The 12,496-nt window shown below is 40.7% G+C and overlaps 1 protein-coding gene across 5 annotated transcripts in view; it reads left to right on the top strand.

Annotated features, from left to right (window-relative positions):
- The window catches only part of LOC106578501 (dihydropyrimidine dehydrogenase [NADP(+)]), a 208,077-nt gene that overhangs the window by 177,315 nt on the left and 18,266 nt on the right, over positions 1–12,496 (top strand). For 4 of the 5 annotated variants that reach the window (XM_045702118.1, XM_014157375.2, XM_014157374.2 and 1 more), the window contains exons 19-20: positions 415–557; positions 10,506–10,685. In XM_045702118.1, the coding sequence (XP_045558074.1) occupies positions 415–557; positions 10,506–10,685 (323 nt within the window). Of the gene's footprint in view, positions 1–414; positions 558–10,462; positions 10,686–12,496 lie in introns of all 5 variants that reach the window. The other variant, XR_001322469.2, reaches the window with a different exon arrangement.

Below are 12,496 nucleotides of genomic sequence, written 5' to 3'. Positions count from 1 at the left end.
CATCTACACATCTACAACTCCAGTGTTAATGCTAAATTTTAATTATTTTGCCTCTATGGCCTATTTATTGCCTTACCTCCCTACTCTCCTACATTTGTACACAATGTACATAGATTTCTATATGGTGTTATTGACTGTACATTTGTTTATGTGTATCTCTGTGTTGTTGTTTTTGTCGCACTGCTTTGCTTTATCTCGGCCAGGTCGCAGTTGTAAATGAGAACTTGTTCTCAACTGGCCTACCTGGTTAAATAAAGGTGAAATAAAAAAATACAAATACCGGTACGCGTTAGCCAAGTCCATCAACAAAAACAATTGGACCCGTCCCTAGCTAGCCCCTACACATCCGCAGGTATACATGTATGTAAATGGTGATTTCTGCCACTGTTTCTGTATTTATGTTTCTGTCTACAGGAAACGCCATCCGGCCCATCGCCCTGCGTGCTGTATCCGCCATCGCCAAAACCCTGCCTGGCTTTCCCATCCTGGCCACTGGGGGCATCGACTCAGCAGAGTCTGGTCTGCAGTTCCTTCATGCTGGAGCTTCTGTCCTGCAGGTAACGGCTCTGCAACCATCTACCTCTCTCTCTACCTCTCTTTCTGTCTCTTCACTTCTCCCTCACCGCTCTCTGTTTCTCTCTCGTCTCTACCTCTGCAGGTAACAGCACTGCAACCATCTCGCTCTCTCTCTCTCTACCCCTCTCTCTCTCTCTCTTTCTCTCTCTACCCCTCTTTCTCGTTCTCTCTCTCTCTCTACCCCTCTTTCTCGCTCTCTCTTTCTCTCTTTACCCCTATCTTTCTCTATCTCTCTCTATCTCACTCTCTCTACCCCTCTCTTTCGCTCTCTCTCTACCCCTCTCTATCTCTCGCGCTCTCTCTCTATCTCTCTCTCTTATCTCTCTCCCTCTCCAGCTCTCTCCCTGTTCAGTGCTTCTATGCTGCTAATACAGAGATCGCACTGCCATCTGGCCTCCACCATCTCACCATATACCATTTATACTAGGGGCGGCAGGTAGCCTAGCGGTTAGAAAGGTCACTGGTTGGAATACCTAAGCCGACAAGGTGAAAAATCTTTTGATGTGACCTTGATCAAAGTACTGGTCCCTAATTTGCTCCAGGTGTGTTGTATTACTATGACTGACCCTGTAAAACAACACATTTCACTGAACCTACAGTTGAAGTCGGAAGTTTACATACACCTTAGCCAAATACATTTAAACTCAGTTTTTCTCAATTCCTGACATTTAATCCTAGTAAAAATTCCCTGTCTTAGGTCAGTTAGGATCACCACTTTATTTTAAGAATGTGAAATGTCAGAATAATAGTAGAGAGAATTATTTATTTAAGCTTATTTCTTTCATCACATTCCCAGTGGGTCAGAGGTTTACATACACTCATTTAGTATTTGGTAGCATTGCCTTTAAAATTGTTTAACTTGGGTCAAACATTTCGGGCAGCCTTCCACAAGCTTCCCACAATAAGTTGTGAATTTTGGCCCATTCCTCCAGACAGAGCTGGTGTAACTGAGTCAGGTTTGTAGGCCTCCTTGCTCGCACACGCTTTTTCAGTTCTGCCCACAAATGTTCTATAGGATTGAGGTCAGGGCTTGGTGATGGCCACTCCAATACCTTGACTATGTTGTCCTTAAGCCATTTTGCTACAACTTTGGAAGTATGCTTGTGGTCATTGTCCATTTGGAAGACCCATTTGCGATCAAGCTTTAACTTCCTGACTGATGTCTTGAGATGTTGCTTCAATATATCCACATAATTTTCCTATTTTGTGAAGTGCACCAGTCCCTCCTGCAGCAAAGCACCCCCACAACATGATGCTGCCACCCCCGTGCTTCACGGTTGGGATGGTGTTCTTCGGCTTGCAAGCCTCCCCCTTTTTCCTCCAAACATAATGATGGTCATTATAGCCAAACAGTTCTATTTTTGCTTCATCAGACCAGAGGACATTTCTCCAAAAAGTATGATCTTTGTCCCCATGTGCAGTTGCAAATCATCGTCTGGCTTTTTTATGGCGGTTTTGGAGATGTGGCTTCTTCCTTGCTGAGTGACCTTTCAGTTATTGTCAATATAGGAATCGTTTTACTTTGGATATAGATACTTTTGTACCTGTTTCCTCCAGCATATTCACAAGGTCCTTTGCTGTTGTTCTGGGATTGATTTGCACTTTTCGCACCAAAGTACGTTCATCTCTAGGAGACAGAACCCGTCTCCTTCCTGAGCGGTATGATGGCTGCATGGTCCGATGGTGTTTGTACAGATGAACGTGGTACCTTCAGGCAACCAGACTTTTGTTTCTGAGGTCTTGGTTGATTTCTTTTGATTTTTCCATGATGTCAAGCAAATAGGCACTGAGTTTGAAGGTAGACCTTGAAATACATCCACAGGTTCACCTCCAATTGACTCAAATTATGTCAAATTATGTCAATTAGCCTATCAGAAGCTTCTAAAGCCATGACATCATTTTCTGGAATTTTCCAGGCTGTTTATAGGCACAGTCAACTTAGTGTATGTAAACATCTGACCCACTGGAATTGTGATACAGTGAAATAATCTGTCAGTAAACAATTGTTGGAAAAATTATTTGTGTCATGCACAAAGTAGATGTCCTAACCGACTTGCCAAAACTATAGTTTGTTAACTAGAAATTTGTGGAGTGTTTGAAAAACAAGTTTTAATGACTCCAACCTAAGTGTATGTAAACTGTATCTGGTGTATATGACAATAAAACATATAGCTGTATTGTTTTTTACTAGTTAGCAGATTCAGACTTGACAAACTGTACTGTTAAGTATACTTTACCTCAAGCTGGGCCGCTGGCTGTGAAAATCATTGGTTGCGTTCAATACTCCATCTGCTGTGTGTATTTACATGTGTTACACTGGTTTGGTTTGTGTTGTCGTGTAGCTGTTATATTGGTCTGTTTGATCATGTTATCAAGCCTCAAACACACTGCTAGGCAGGCACCACATTGTGTTGCTATGGCAGTATACAGACCAAGGCCAAGAATTCCTTTCTTCAACTTTATTACTTGAATATTCCCTCAACTTTTGATATTTAAATTGGGAAAGTGGGTTTTTAACTTCACTGTTCATTTAACTTCCCTCAGTGGTTCGTGCCTAGGGAGTAATCAGCAACAGAATCAGCATGCAAATTGAATCACAATCTGTGAATAAATGCATCCACTCTTTATGGTTTTCTCTTTCTAGATGATTTAATATTTTGGTAATACCACCCCTCCACCTGCGCTGTCAAATCTTAACACAAGGGATCTGAGGAGTCTCAGCACATGCAACCAGAGATTCCTCCCACTGAATTAATGGGAAAAGTTAATTACAGAATTAAAAAAATAACGCTCTCGATGAAATCAGAATGCCATCTATTTAGGGAGAAGTGTTCTGTCTTTTGAAAAGCCTTCATTTGTATTCCATTGAGCGCGATTCAATCATCATTTGAAATTTCATTCATTTGTATGCTTTTTACCTTGATAAAAGAGAATACAAGTTTGTCGTTGTAATTATACAGTTTAATGGATGGATTATAAGTTAGCTTCAGATAAGTTTGGGTAACTTTCTGTGGTTAAGAGATGCTTGTTTTTTTTTCGTGTGAGGGGGATAGCACAGAGGTGTTTGTAATTTTGGTCTAAATGGAATCATACACATACAGACATATTTTAGTCCAAAAGTAATTCCGATGACGTCTTTCCCATGGCCTGAACACATTTATCAAAAGGCTGTGTGGATCTGTATTTGTCTGGTTTTGTCAGACATACAACAGTAAGATGGTGACTGCACACACGGTAGAAAATTAATATGAATTGCCAAGGAAATTAGCAGTGAAAAGGCATTGAATGCAGAATGGGTCTAAAACAATATGTTGTAATACCTGGCGGTTACAATCAGCACGTCTTGTCACTCTGAAGTTGAAAACTGAAGAACGATGGTGGGTGTTGAATATGAGAATCACTGCTATGGGCTCTGTGGATTCTACTGTATGTAGTACAGGAAGAGAGACATACTGTGTTGTCTGAAATAGACCATGATTGGTTCTGAGATGCATCAGACACATTCTTCTCAGAACAAACAATGTGATGAAGTCCATTCAGGAACTACCCATCTCTCATAGACCCATCATTGCTTCTTGGTCTTGAAGATTTTATAAAGAGGTTGTTGCAAAGGGAAGCCTTGAAAGTATGCTTGTCATTTACAACACATGATGAGAGCAGTGCTTCAAGGTCAGGCTTTTGTTATGGAGACTTAGACACATCGTTTTGATTGATTTCTAGACTGATAGTATAATAATGTTTCTTATGAAAACCTTAACTGAAAAGCCAGGTCAGTGAAAACCCAGTGAATCTACTTAAAAAAAAGTTTTGTAAACCATTATTTGACAGACATTATAGCTTTGAGAAGGAAACATCCAAAAATGTTGCATAGCTAAAATATATCCTTGTGAATTCACATACTGTAGTCAGGGGTTGATGAGATCCACTTGTAAATCGATACTTCTTAGTTAATTCATTCACAAAAATATTAATTTGCAATGACCCTGGAGGGGTTCTCGCTCCCCTTCTCTCTTTTCTTCTTGCTCTCCTTCGCCATGTAACTATCAACTACTACATGTGTGCAATATTCGTTTTCTCATATGCCCTTTACTGCACCAGTACGATGAGAATAAGATCCATAACGTGCATCTTATAATCACTTTCTTGTATTCAATGCAATAATTGATTACCTTGGTCTTTAATAAAAGCCCAATTTAAATCTGATCAATGTTATAAAGTAGCAATGTGCTATCCCAGTTATCTCAGTTATTTTTTGTGTGCTATCCCAGTTATCTCAGTTATTTTTTGTGTGCTATCCCAGTTATCCCAGTAATTTTTTTGCTATCCCAGTTATCCCAGTTATTTTTTTGCTATCCCAGTTATCCCAGTTATTTTTCATCATTTCGATTGCATTATGAAGTTGCTGCTTTGTTATGGTGATTTGGCCAGTGATGGAGATTCAGACAGTTATTTTATTGACATGTCTTTTAGAAGGAAATGGAGCTATATTTCACTGATGACCAACCAGTTCGATTTTAATGACCCAGGGTGACCATTCCCCTTGTCCTTGGTGCACGTCAACAGTTCTGAACTGCCATGAAAGACCCATTGTCAAGTAGCTAACATGACTTGTTGTGTGAGCCCAGTAAACATCAGGAATTTGTAATAGTACCTTTTGAAAACATCCAAACGTTGCCAGCATGAGTGAAAGGAATAGCAGTCCATTCAACATGCAAACTATTCAACTCTTCAGAGGAAAGGTTACGTTTCTGTCCACCTCACCACAACCCCTAACTGAACTCTACTGGAAATTGCTCATATTCATTGACTTGTAAAAATGTATTTACTTTCCCCCCCAGACTTGGTTTCTCTTTTACCTGAAGATCAAGACTAAATATCAGTGGTTAGGATCTAAGTATCAGGCATAGGAGCTGAAATCAAAAGCACTGAGGTTGGTTCATCCATAGTCATTGTAGCATTTGAAAGCTGAATGAATCGATCTTTCTTTTGGCGAAGACGCTGTTGTACTAAATGCCAGGATTCTATCATCGGGAATAAAAGAGCTGACAGAGTCAGAGAGAAAGAGAGGGACAAAAAGAAAAAGAGGGAGAGGTCGAGAGGGAGAGCAGGGAATCTAAAAGCATTTCAGATCTCAGAAGGAGTTGAAATCAATGCGTAGCCCCAGTTTTCAGAGCAGATAAAAAGGACCTGCTGTCTCAATTGCCTGAAAACTACTTAGAAATTCTCACTTCGATTTATTTCAGCAGTCGGCTACATTAACGCTAAATGCAGCACGCGAAGACATCACATACTTTGATGTTCTGAGCAAAATGAAAAGCACTAATGGACATTCTCCTACACACACACACACACACACACACACACACACACACACACACACACACACACACACACACACTGTAAGGCCCAGATTCAGCAGTAGGACTCTGAAGATATAACATAATTTCTTTCAAAAAGCAAGCTCACTGTCAATTTACTTATTATAGAACATATTCTGTGATAATGTAATGTGCAGTGTGTGTGTTTGGTGTGCGCTTGCTCATGTGTACATTAATGTATTTTCCGACCATATTCGACCAATAAGCCTTTACAGGTGGACTGATAAGAGAATACTTGCTACAGTACATCACAGTACGGTAAACTGCTGTACCTAGCCATTTAATAGAATGTGATTCATATTTACTCTCTAATGGCTCTCATAAAGAAGACTGTCCTCAGATTTCTGCTGACGGCTCTCTCCTCCGTGGGTGGACGGACAGTATTTAACGCATGTTTTTCTCAGGAGAGACCTGCTCTATTTCCCGCTGATGTAATGTAAGGTGGTGGAAGAGCACACAACAACACATTTCCAGCCCCATGTTTTAGTTTTCCTTCACCACCACTCTCCTCCAACAACAAGCATTTGCATATTTTTTGCAGATATATACAGTGCATTCGGGAAAGTAATCACACCCCTTGACTTTCTCCACATTTTGTTGTGTTTCAAAGTGGGATTAAAATCGTAATTGTTGGGTAACGATCTGCACAAAATACTGTGTATTTTCAAAGTGTAAGATCAATGCTAACATTTGTAAAAGATTATGAAAAGTAAAACACTAATATATCTTGATTCCATAAGTATTCAACCCCCTGAGTCAATACATGTTAGAATCAGCTTTGGCAGCGATTTCAGCTGAGTCTTTCTGGGTCTCTAAGAGCATTCCACACCTCGTTCAAAATTCTTCAAGCATTTGTGGTCACTTTTGATAATGGTGTTTTCCGCTAATGGAACATTTGCCCTTATAGCCTACTACCATGTGCACATTGCCGCGTTTATAATGTGAAGAAATAGCCTAAGACTTTATCAACATTTTAAGCTAAAAGTTATAATCTGTTGCGTCAGCCACATTGCATAAAAACGTTTTTTTGATGCTAGTGGTTGTATTAGTTTGGGATCTATATCGCATCCCACAACTGTTCCAAACTGTTTGGAATATATATTTGTCGCACAGAATAGAATAGGTTGACTTTTGTACTATGGGGGATAGTAGATTGACATTGGCTAGTGCTTTTGCTGTTCTTTATGTCTACTCATCTTGTTGGCTGACGAAAAGTAAATGTGGACAGTTCATCCAATATCTTCAATATGCACCTCGGAATTGGATAAGGACACGCACAGTTGCGTCCCCAATGTGTCGGTCTTAACTTGTAGCCTGTGAGAAAGACCCAATCATGTGACGAAGAGCCGTGTGAGTGAGAGACTCTTCGGAATGCGCAGCACACTCAGGGAGAAGGGCACAACGCAACACTCCGGGCCGCAAAAGGCATGGATTTTTTTAAGGGTGCATTACGGCCACAAAGGGGATGCCGTTGTGAAATTCGAGGCATTATCAAGTGCTTGTCAAATTGTGAATGAGAGACTATTGGAGTGTGAACATCCTGCAAAAAAAAAAAAGCAGAGCTCATGCCTGTTCAAGCGACTTTTTCAAATCATCATTAGAGTCTCAGCCTTACAATGTATTCAAAATCAAAACATGTAGCCCAACATTTGTAGAACAACTAAAGTTACATTAATAACTTAATATATGATGTATATAGAAGTACCTTTTTCCTTGTTAACCACTCAACACAGAATAGCCTCGTGAGCACTCCCTCAAATCGTTTGGAGAAAATGTTTATATTTTATTTAGCTTTGTTCAATTGTATTCGTCATACTATAAAATAATATAAAGTAATGCCACAGAATTATAAGCAAATCTTGTCTGCTAAATGAACTAGTGTAGCCCACGGCCATTTGGCATAGCCACTTCAGGACCTAACATAAGGACAACTCAGAGTATGCTTTTCTGTTCTTCTGAAATATTCTACATTTTCATCATATCATGCTTCTTTAGACCTGTCTAAAATACATAATGGATTTATTGTGAAGGTGTAGGCTATATTACATGGATTTATTAGACTTTTTTAAATGGCTTGTAGGCTATGTGTGAAAGCCAGGAGATGCTAAATGTGTTTGTTAATTAACGGTCAATTACCGTGAGACCGACAGTTATTTGCTTGACACTCACCGGCTGATGAAATTTGGTGACCGCCACAGCCCTAGTTGATCCATCCTAAAAAAAAAAAATTCACAGCCGTTAATTAAACTCTAACTATTTTAGTTACCATTGGCCTCATGGTGAAATCCCTGAGCGGTTTCCTTCCTCTCCTTCAACGGATATGGAAAGGACACCTTTATCTTTGTAGTGACTGGGTGTATTGATACACCATCCAAAGTGTAATTAATAACTTCACCTTGCTCAAAGGGATATTCATGTCTGCTTTTTTTTTGTTGTTCATCTACCAGGTGCCTTTCTTTGCGAGGCATTAGAAAACCTTCCTGGTCTTTGTGGTTGAATCTGTGTTTGAAATTCACTGCTCGACTGTTGGACCTTATAGATAATTGTACGTGTTGGGTACAGAGATGAGGTAGTCATTCAAAAATCATGTTAAACACTATTATTGCACACAGAGTGAGTCCATGCAACTTATTATGTAACTTGTTAAAAACATCTTAACTCCTGAACCTATTTAGAATTGCCATAACAAATTGGTTGAATATTTATTGACTCAAGAAATGTCAACCTTTCATTTTTTTTTAGGAATTTGTAAAAATGTCTGAAACCATTATTCCATTATTTTACATTATGGGGTATTGTTTATAGGCCAGTGACAATAAATCTCAATTTAATCAACAAAATGTGGAAAAAGTCAAGGGTTGTGAATACTTTCTGAAGGCACTGTACATGTTGTGTCTTTACCTTCTAGAATGAGTAGTGTATAGTCCTAATAACTGACATATTTTCCCTGTGAATCACTGAAATGTAATGCATGTCCACAGTTGTTTCCCCCTCCCCCCTACTATTTGTTGTAACGATGTAGACATCTTTATCAGAAATGTATTCTGTGTTATTTAGTTGGAGCACGGCATATAGGGGCAGGCAACAAGCATCTTTTTTCTTTTAACAAGCAGCGCTATGCAAATCAGAATCCTAATGAAAGCATATCTCTGAGCCAAAGCTTGAGAGAATAAATGCCTTAATTTTCACAACATGGGGCCAGTCGCTGGTGAATTTACTTTCTGAAATACACAAATGACACAGCAGAACAGATTCACGTTCATTCCCCCTCTAGAAATAATTTGTTATGACTATCTCAGAGCAATGTAAAACAACATTGACAAAACCTCACCCCACTAACCTAACTCAAGCATCTCAAGTAGTAGTGCTGATCTAGGATCAGTTTTGTCTTTTCGATCATGATGATTAAGAGTATATGGACAAGAAGGACCTGATCCTAATCAGCACTGATACTCTGAGACGCTTTGTGAAAACAGGCCCCAACCTCAGTCTGGTCTGTTTGATGTGGTGTTCCCCTAGGTTCAGTACTCGGCCTCGTTTTAATCCTGGAGTCAGATCAGTGCAGGGCGATGTCAGCTCAGCTCAGCTCATAGATGGCGGTGTCTGATAAGCACGTCGTCTTATCTCTCCGGCTGCTCTAAGACTCACCGTGGCACCGTGGCTTCTGTCAAAATGAAGTAGTGGAGACAGACAGACGCACAAAGACAAGGTTTCCCAGTGTGTGATGCAGATCAGATAGTCTCTCTCTTTGCTGAAGGAAGGAAAGAGAGGATAAACCATGTGAATGGGGCTCACCCAGGAGTTTTACTACACGCCTGCCTTTCACCACTCTGCTCTAACTGACTGCTGCCGTGATCAGCCTTATTCCATCTGACTAACCTTTAATTAAATAGATGGATTTCATTGTAAATGAGTGGAAACTGTAAGCAGTGTGTAGGTAGTGTGGTATCTGAGACCTATAAAATGCTGGCTTGGACCCATACTCGGTCCTGGGCCTCCCCTGTGTGCACGTTTAGTTTTTTGCTCTAGCACTACACAGCTGATTCAAATAGCCAACTCATCATCAAGCTTGAATGATTTGAATCAGCCGTGTAGTGCGAGGGCCCCAAGACCAAGTTTGGGAAACCCTGTACTAGTGTATGGGGGAATTCAATACTCTGTGTTATGTAATTCCGAATGACATATTTATGTACTTTGCACTGTGCGCCCAAGTTAGTGTAACGGTTGCCGAAACGTTGGTTATGGAGTTTATCTAGAGCATATATAGTGTGCAACTTTCTTTGTATATTTTCATACAGTTGATTCTCCACTAGTCAGCACCACTACGAACATTTATAGGGTGTGCGTCAGCTCATGCTTTTCACTGGACCAAGTTATTGTAATAACATCATTAGTGTGTGTGTGTGTGTGTGTGTGTGTGTGTGTGTGTGTGTGTGTGTGTGTGTGTGTGTGTGTGTGTGTGTGTGTGTGTGTGTGTGTGTATTTGTTTGTGTGTTTGTGTGTGTGAGCGTGCATGTGTGTGTGCGTGCATGTGTGATTTTCCGCCACTAGGTGTGCAGCGCGGTGCAGAACCAGGACTTCACTCTGATCGAGGACTACTGCCTGGGTCTAAAGACCCTGCTCTACCTGAAGAGCATCGAGGAGCTACAGGACTGGGATGGCCAATCACCTCCCACATTGCGCCACCAGAAGGGGAAACCTGTCCCGCGACTGGAGGAACTGGTGGGCAAGGTGAGTGATTGACAGCTAATCCAACCATTAGCTCAATCTACCTGTACACATTAGCATTGCACTGTGACTGCACTTCCCCTTCGCTACTCCTACACCCCTCCATTTACTTGGTCCTATTATCAGCTTGGTCCTCTTGGTCTTGGTCCCTTTACCCATCCATTGTAAACCAGACATCATCATTTCAACAGCAGACGACATGCAGGCTTTTAGTTACTGCATTACTAGTATTACTGCGACACATCTGTACCTGTGTATTTACATCACACTATTGGTGGCAGCCTGGACTTTATCACATTGCAATTACTGTATTGTCCACACTGAATGTTAAGTGCTCTGTTCTATTCAGAGCTACAGCTGATTTCAAGGCTGCTGTTTTGTCTTCCAGCTACCAGAATCTGACTCACTGAAGGAGCTCACAGATCAACCTTCTGAGGGATGGTTTAATATCAGATTTGAATCAAAAGAGGCGGCTTTGTCTGAAATCCCCTCCTATAATAACTTGGCTAAGAGCAGGTGCTTTAGTCACTGGTTCTGGCACTAATATAAATGGCCAGACATGCCTATGATGAATAGCTTAGATACTATAAATTCAAATTCAAAAAGCACAGGCGGTGAGGAAAAGTCCTAATGGTTTATTATTGTTAGTTTACTTTGAAATAGAACATCAATCATTCTCGGAAAACGATTTGTACAAGCGCCGTCTTAATCCAATGCCAGTCGTTCATAACACAATACAAAATAAAAAAAATCTCAAATCAAATTTGACAAAAGGCAATTGTCAAAACATTCCCTCTATTAGGTTTTACAGTCCACAATTCTGCATTTCTACAATCTCTGTCATATTTATGAGAAAAAGAGAAAATAAATGTGAAGTGGCCAGAATGAATGTAAATGAGGGAAAATACAACTTCAGTAAACTCTTTTCAACGTTCCAAATTAGAGGTGGTTATCAGATCACAGGCGTGTGGGTTCTACACCAACCGAGGGAAGGCTTTAAAGCTCCCAAACGCTCCAGATTTACTACAGTCCTGACGACGGGACATCTCACCGCATCGCAAATGCAACAGTTTAAATGCTAATGCTAAATGAGTGGAGGAGTGGAGGATGAGAGAGGAAGGAATAAATGTGTAGGAGGTGAGGAATATCAGAAAATTGGAAACAGTAATTCCCTCATCTGTTGCTGTATAGCTCTCCATTGTTGTGGGGAATTGTCAGCACAACAACAATTATAGCAGAAGAGGTAGTGGTGTTGTCTTGAAGCTGAGAGAGGAGAAGGTAGAGCGGGGTTGTGGAGTGTGTGTGTGTGTGTGTGTGTGTGTGTGTGTGTGTGTGTGTGTGTGATGCTGTGTGTGTGTGTGTGTGAAGCTGTGTGTGTGTGTGTGTGAAGCTGTGTGTGTGTGTGTGTGAAGCTGTGTGTTTGTGAAGCTGTGAGTGTGTGTTTGTGAAGCTGTGTGGTGTCATGTAGAAACATTGTCCCAGACATGGAGAAGCAGCCTGTAGCCCACATCTCCCTGGGGCAACGTGGTGCTGGATACACTGACTGATACTAGTGCACGGTGACACCAGGAAAGGACAAATCACTCACATCACCGGCTCTCAGCTCTCAGGCGACAACATTAACTAGAGTAGTTTTTATACAAAAGCTTTGTTCTGGCTTTTACTTAGAAGGAAATAAGGCTTTGTGGACTCTTTTGGACGTTGCTTTTTTTTAAGGTCAATTCTCAGCTCTCACATAAGTCTGTATTACATAGTATGAAATAGTTCTGGGCACGGTTTCCCAAAAGCATCTCAAGGCTAAGTTCATTGTTAGA

This window comes from Salmo salar, chromosome ssa19 (assembly GCF_905237065.1).
Source record: "Salmo salar chromosome ssa19, Ssal_v3.1, whole genome shotgun sequence".
Lineage (NCBI taxonomy): Eukaryota > Metazoa > Chordata > Actinopteri > Salmoniformes > Salmonidae > Salmo > Salmo salar.
The sequence above is the reverse complement of the archived record's forward strand: the minus strand, read 5'-3'. Positions and strand labels throughout refer to the sequence as shown.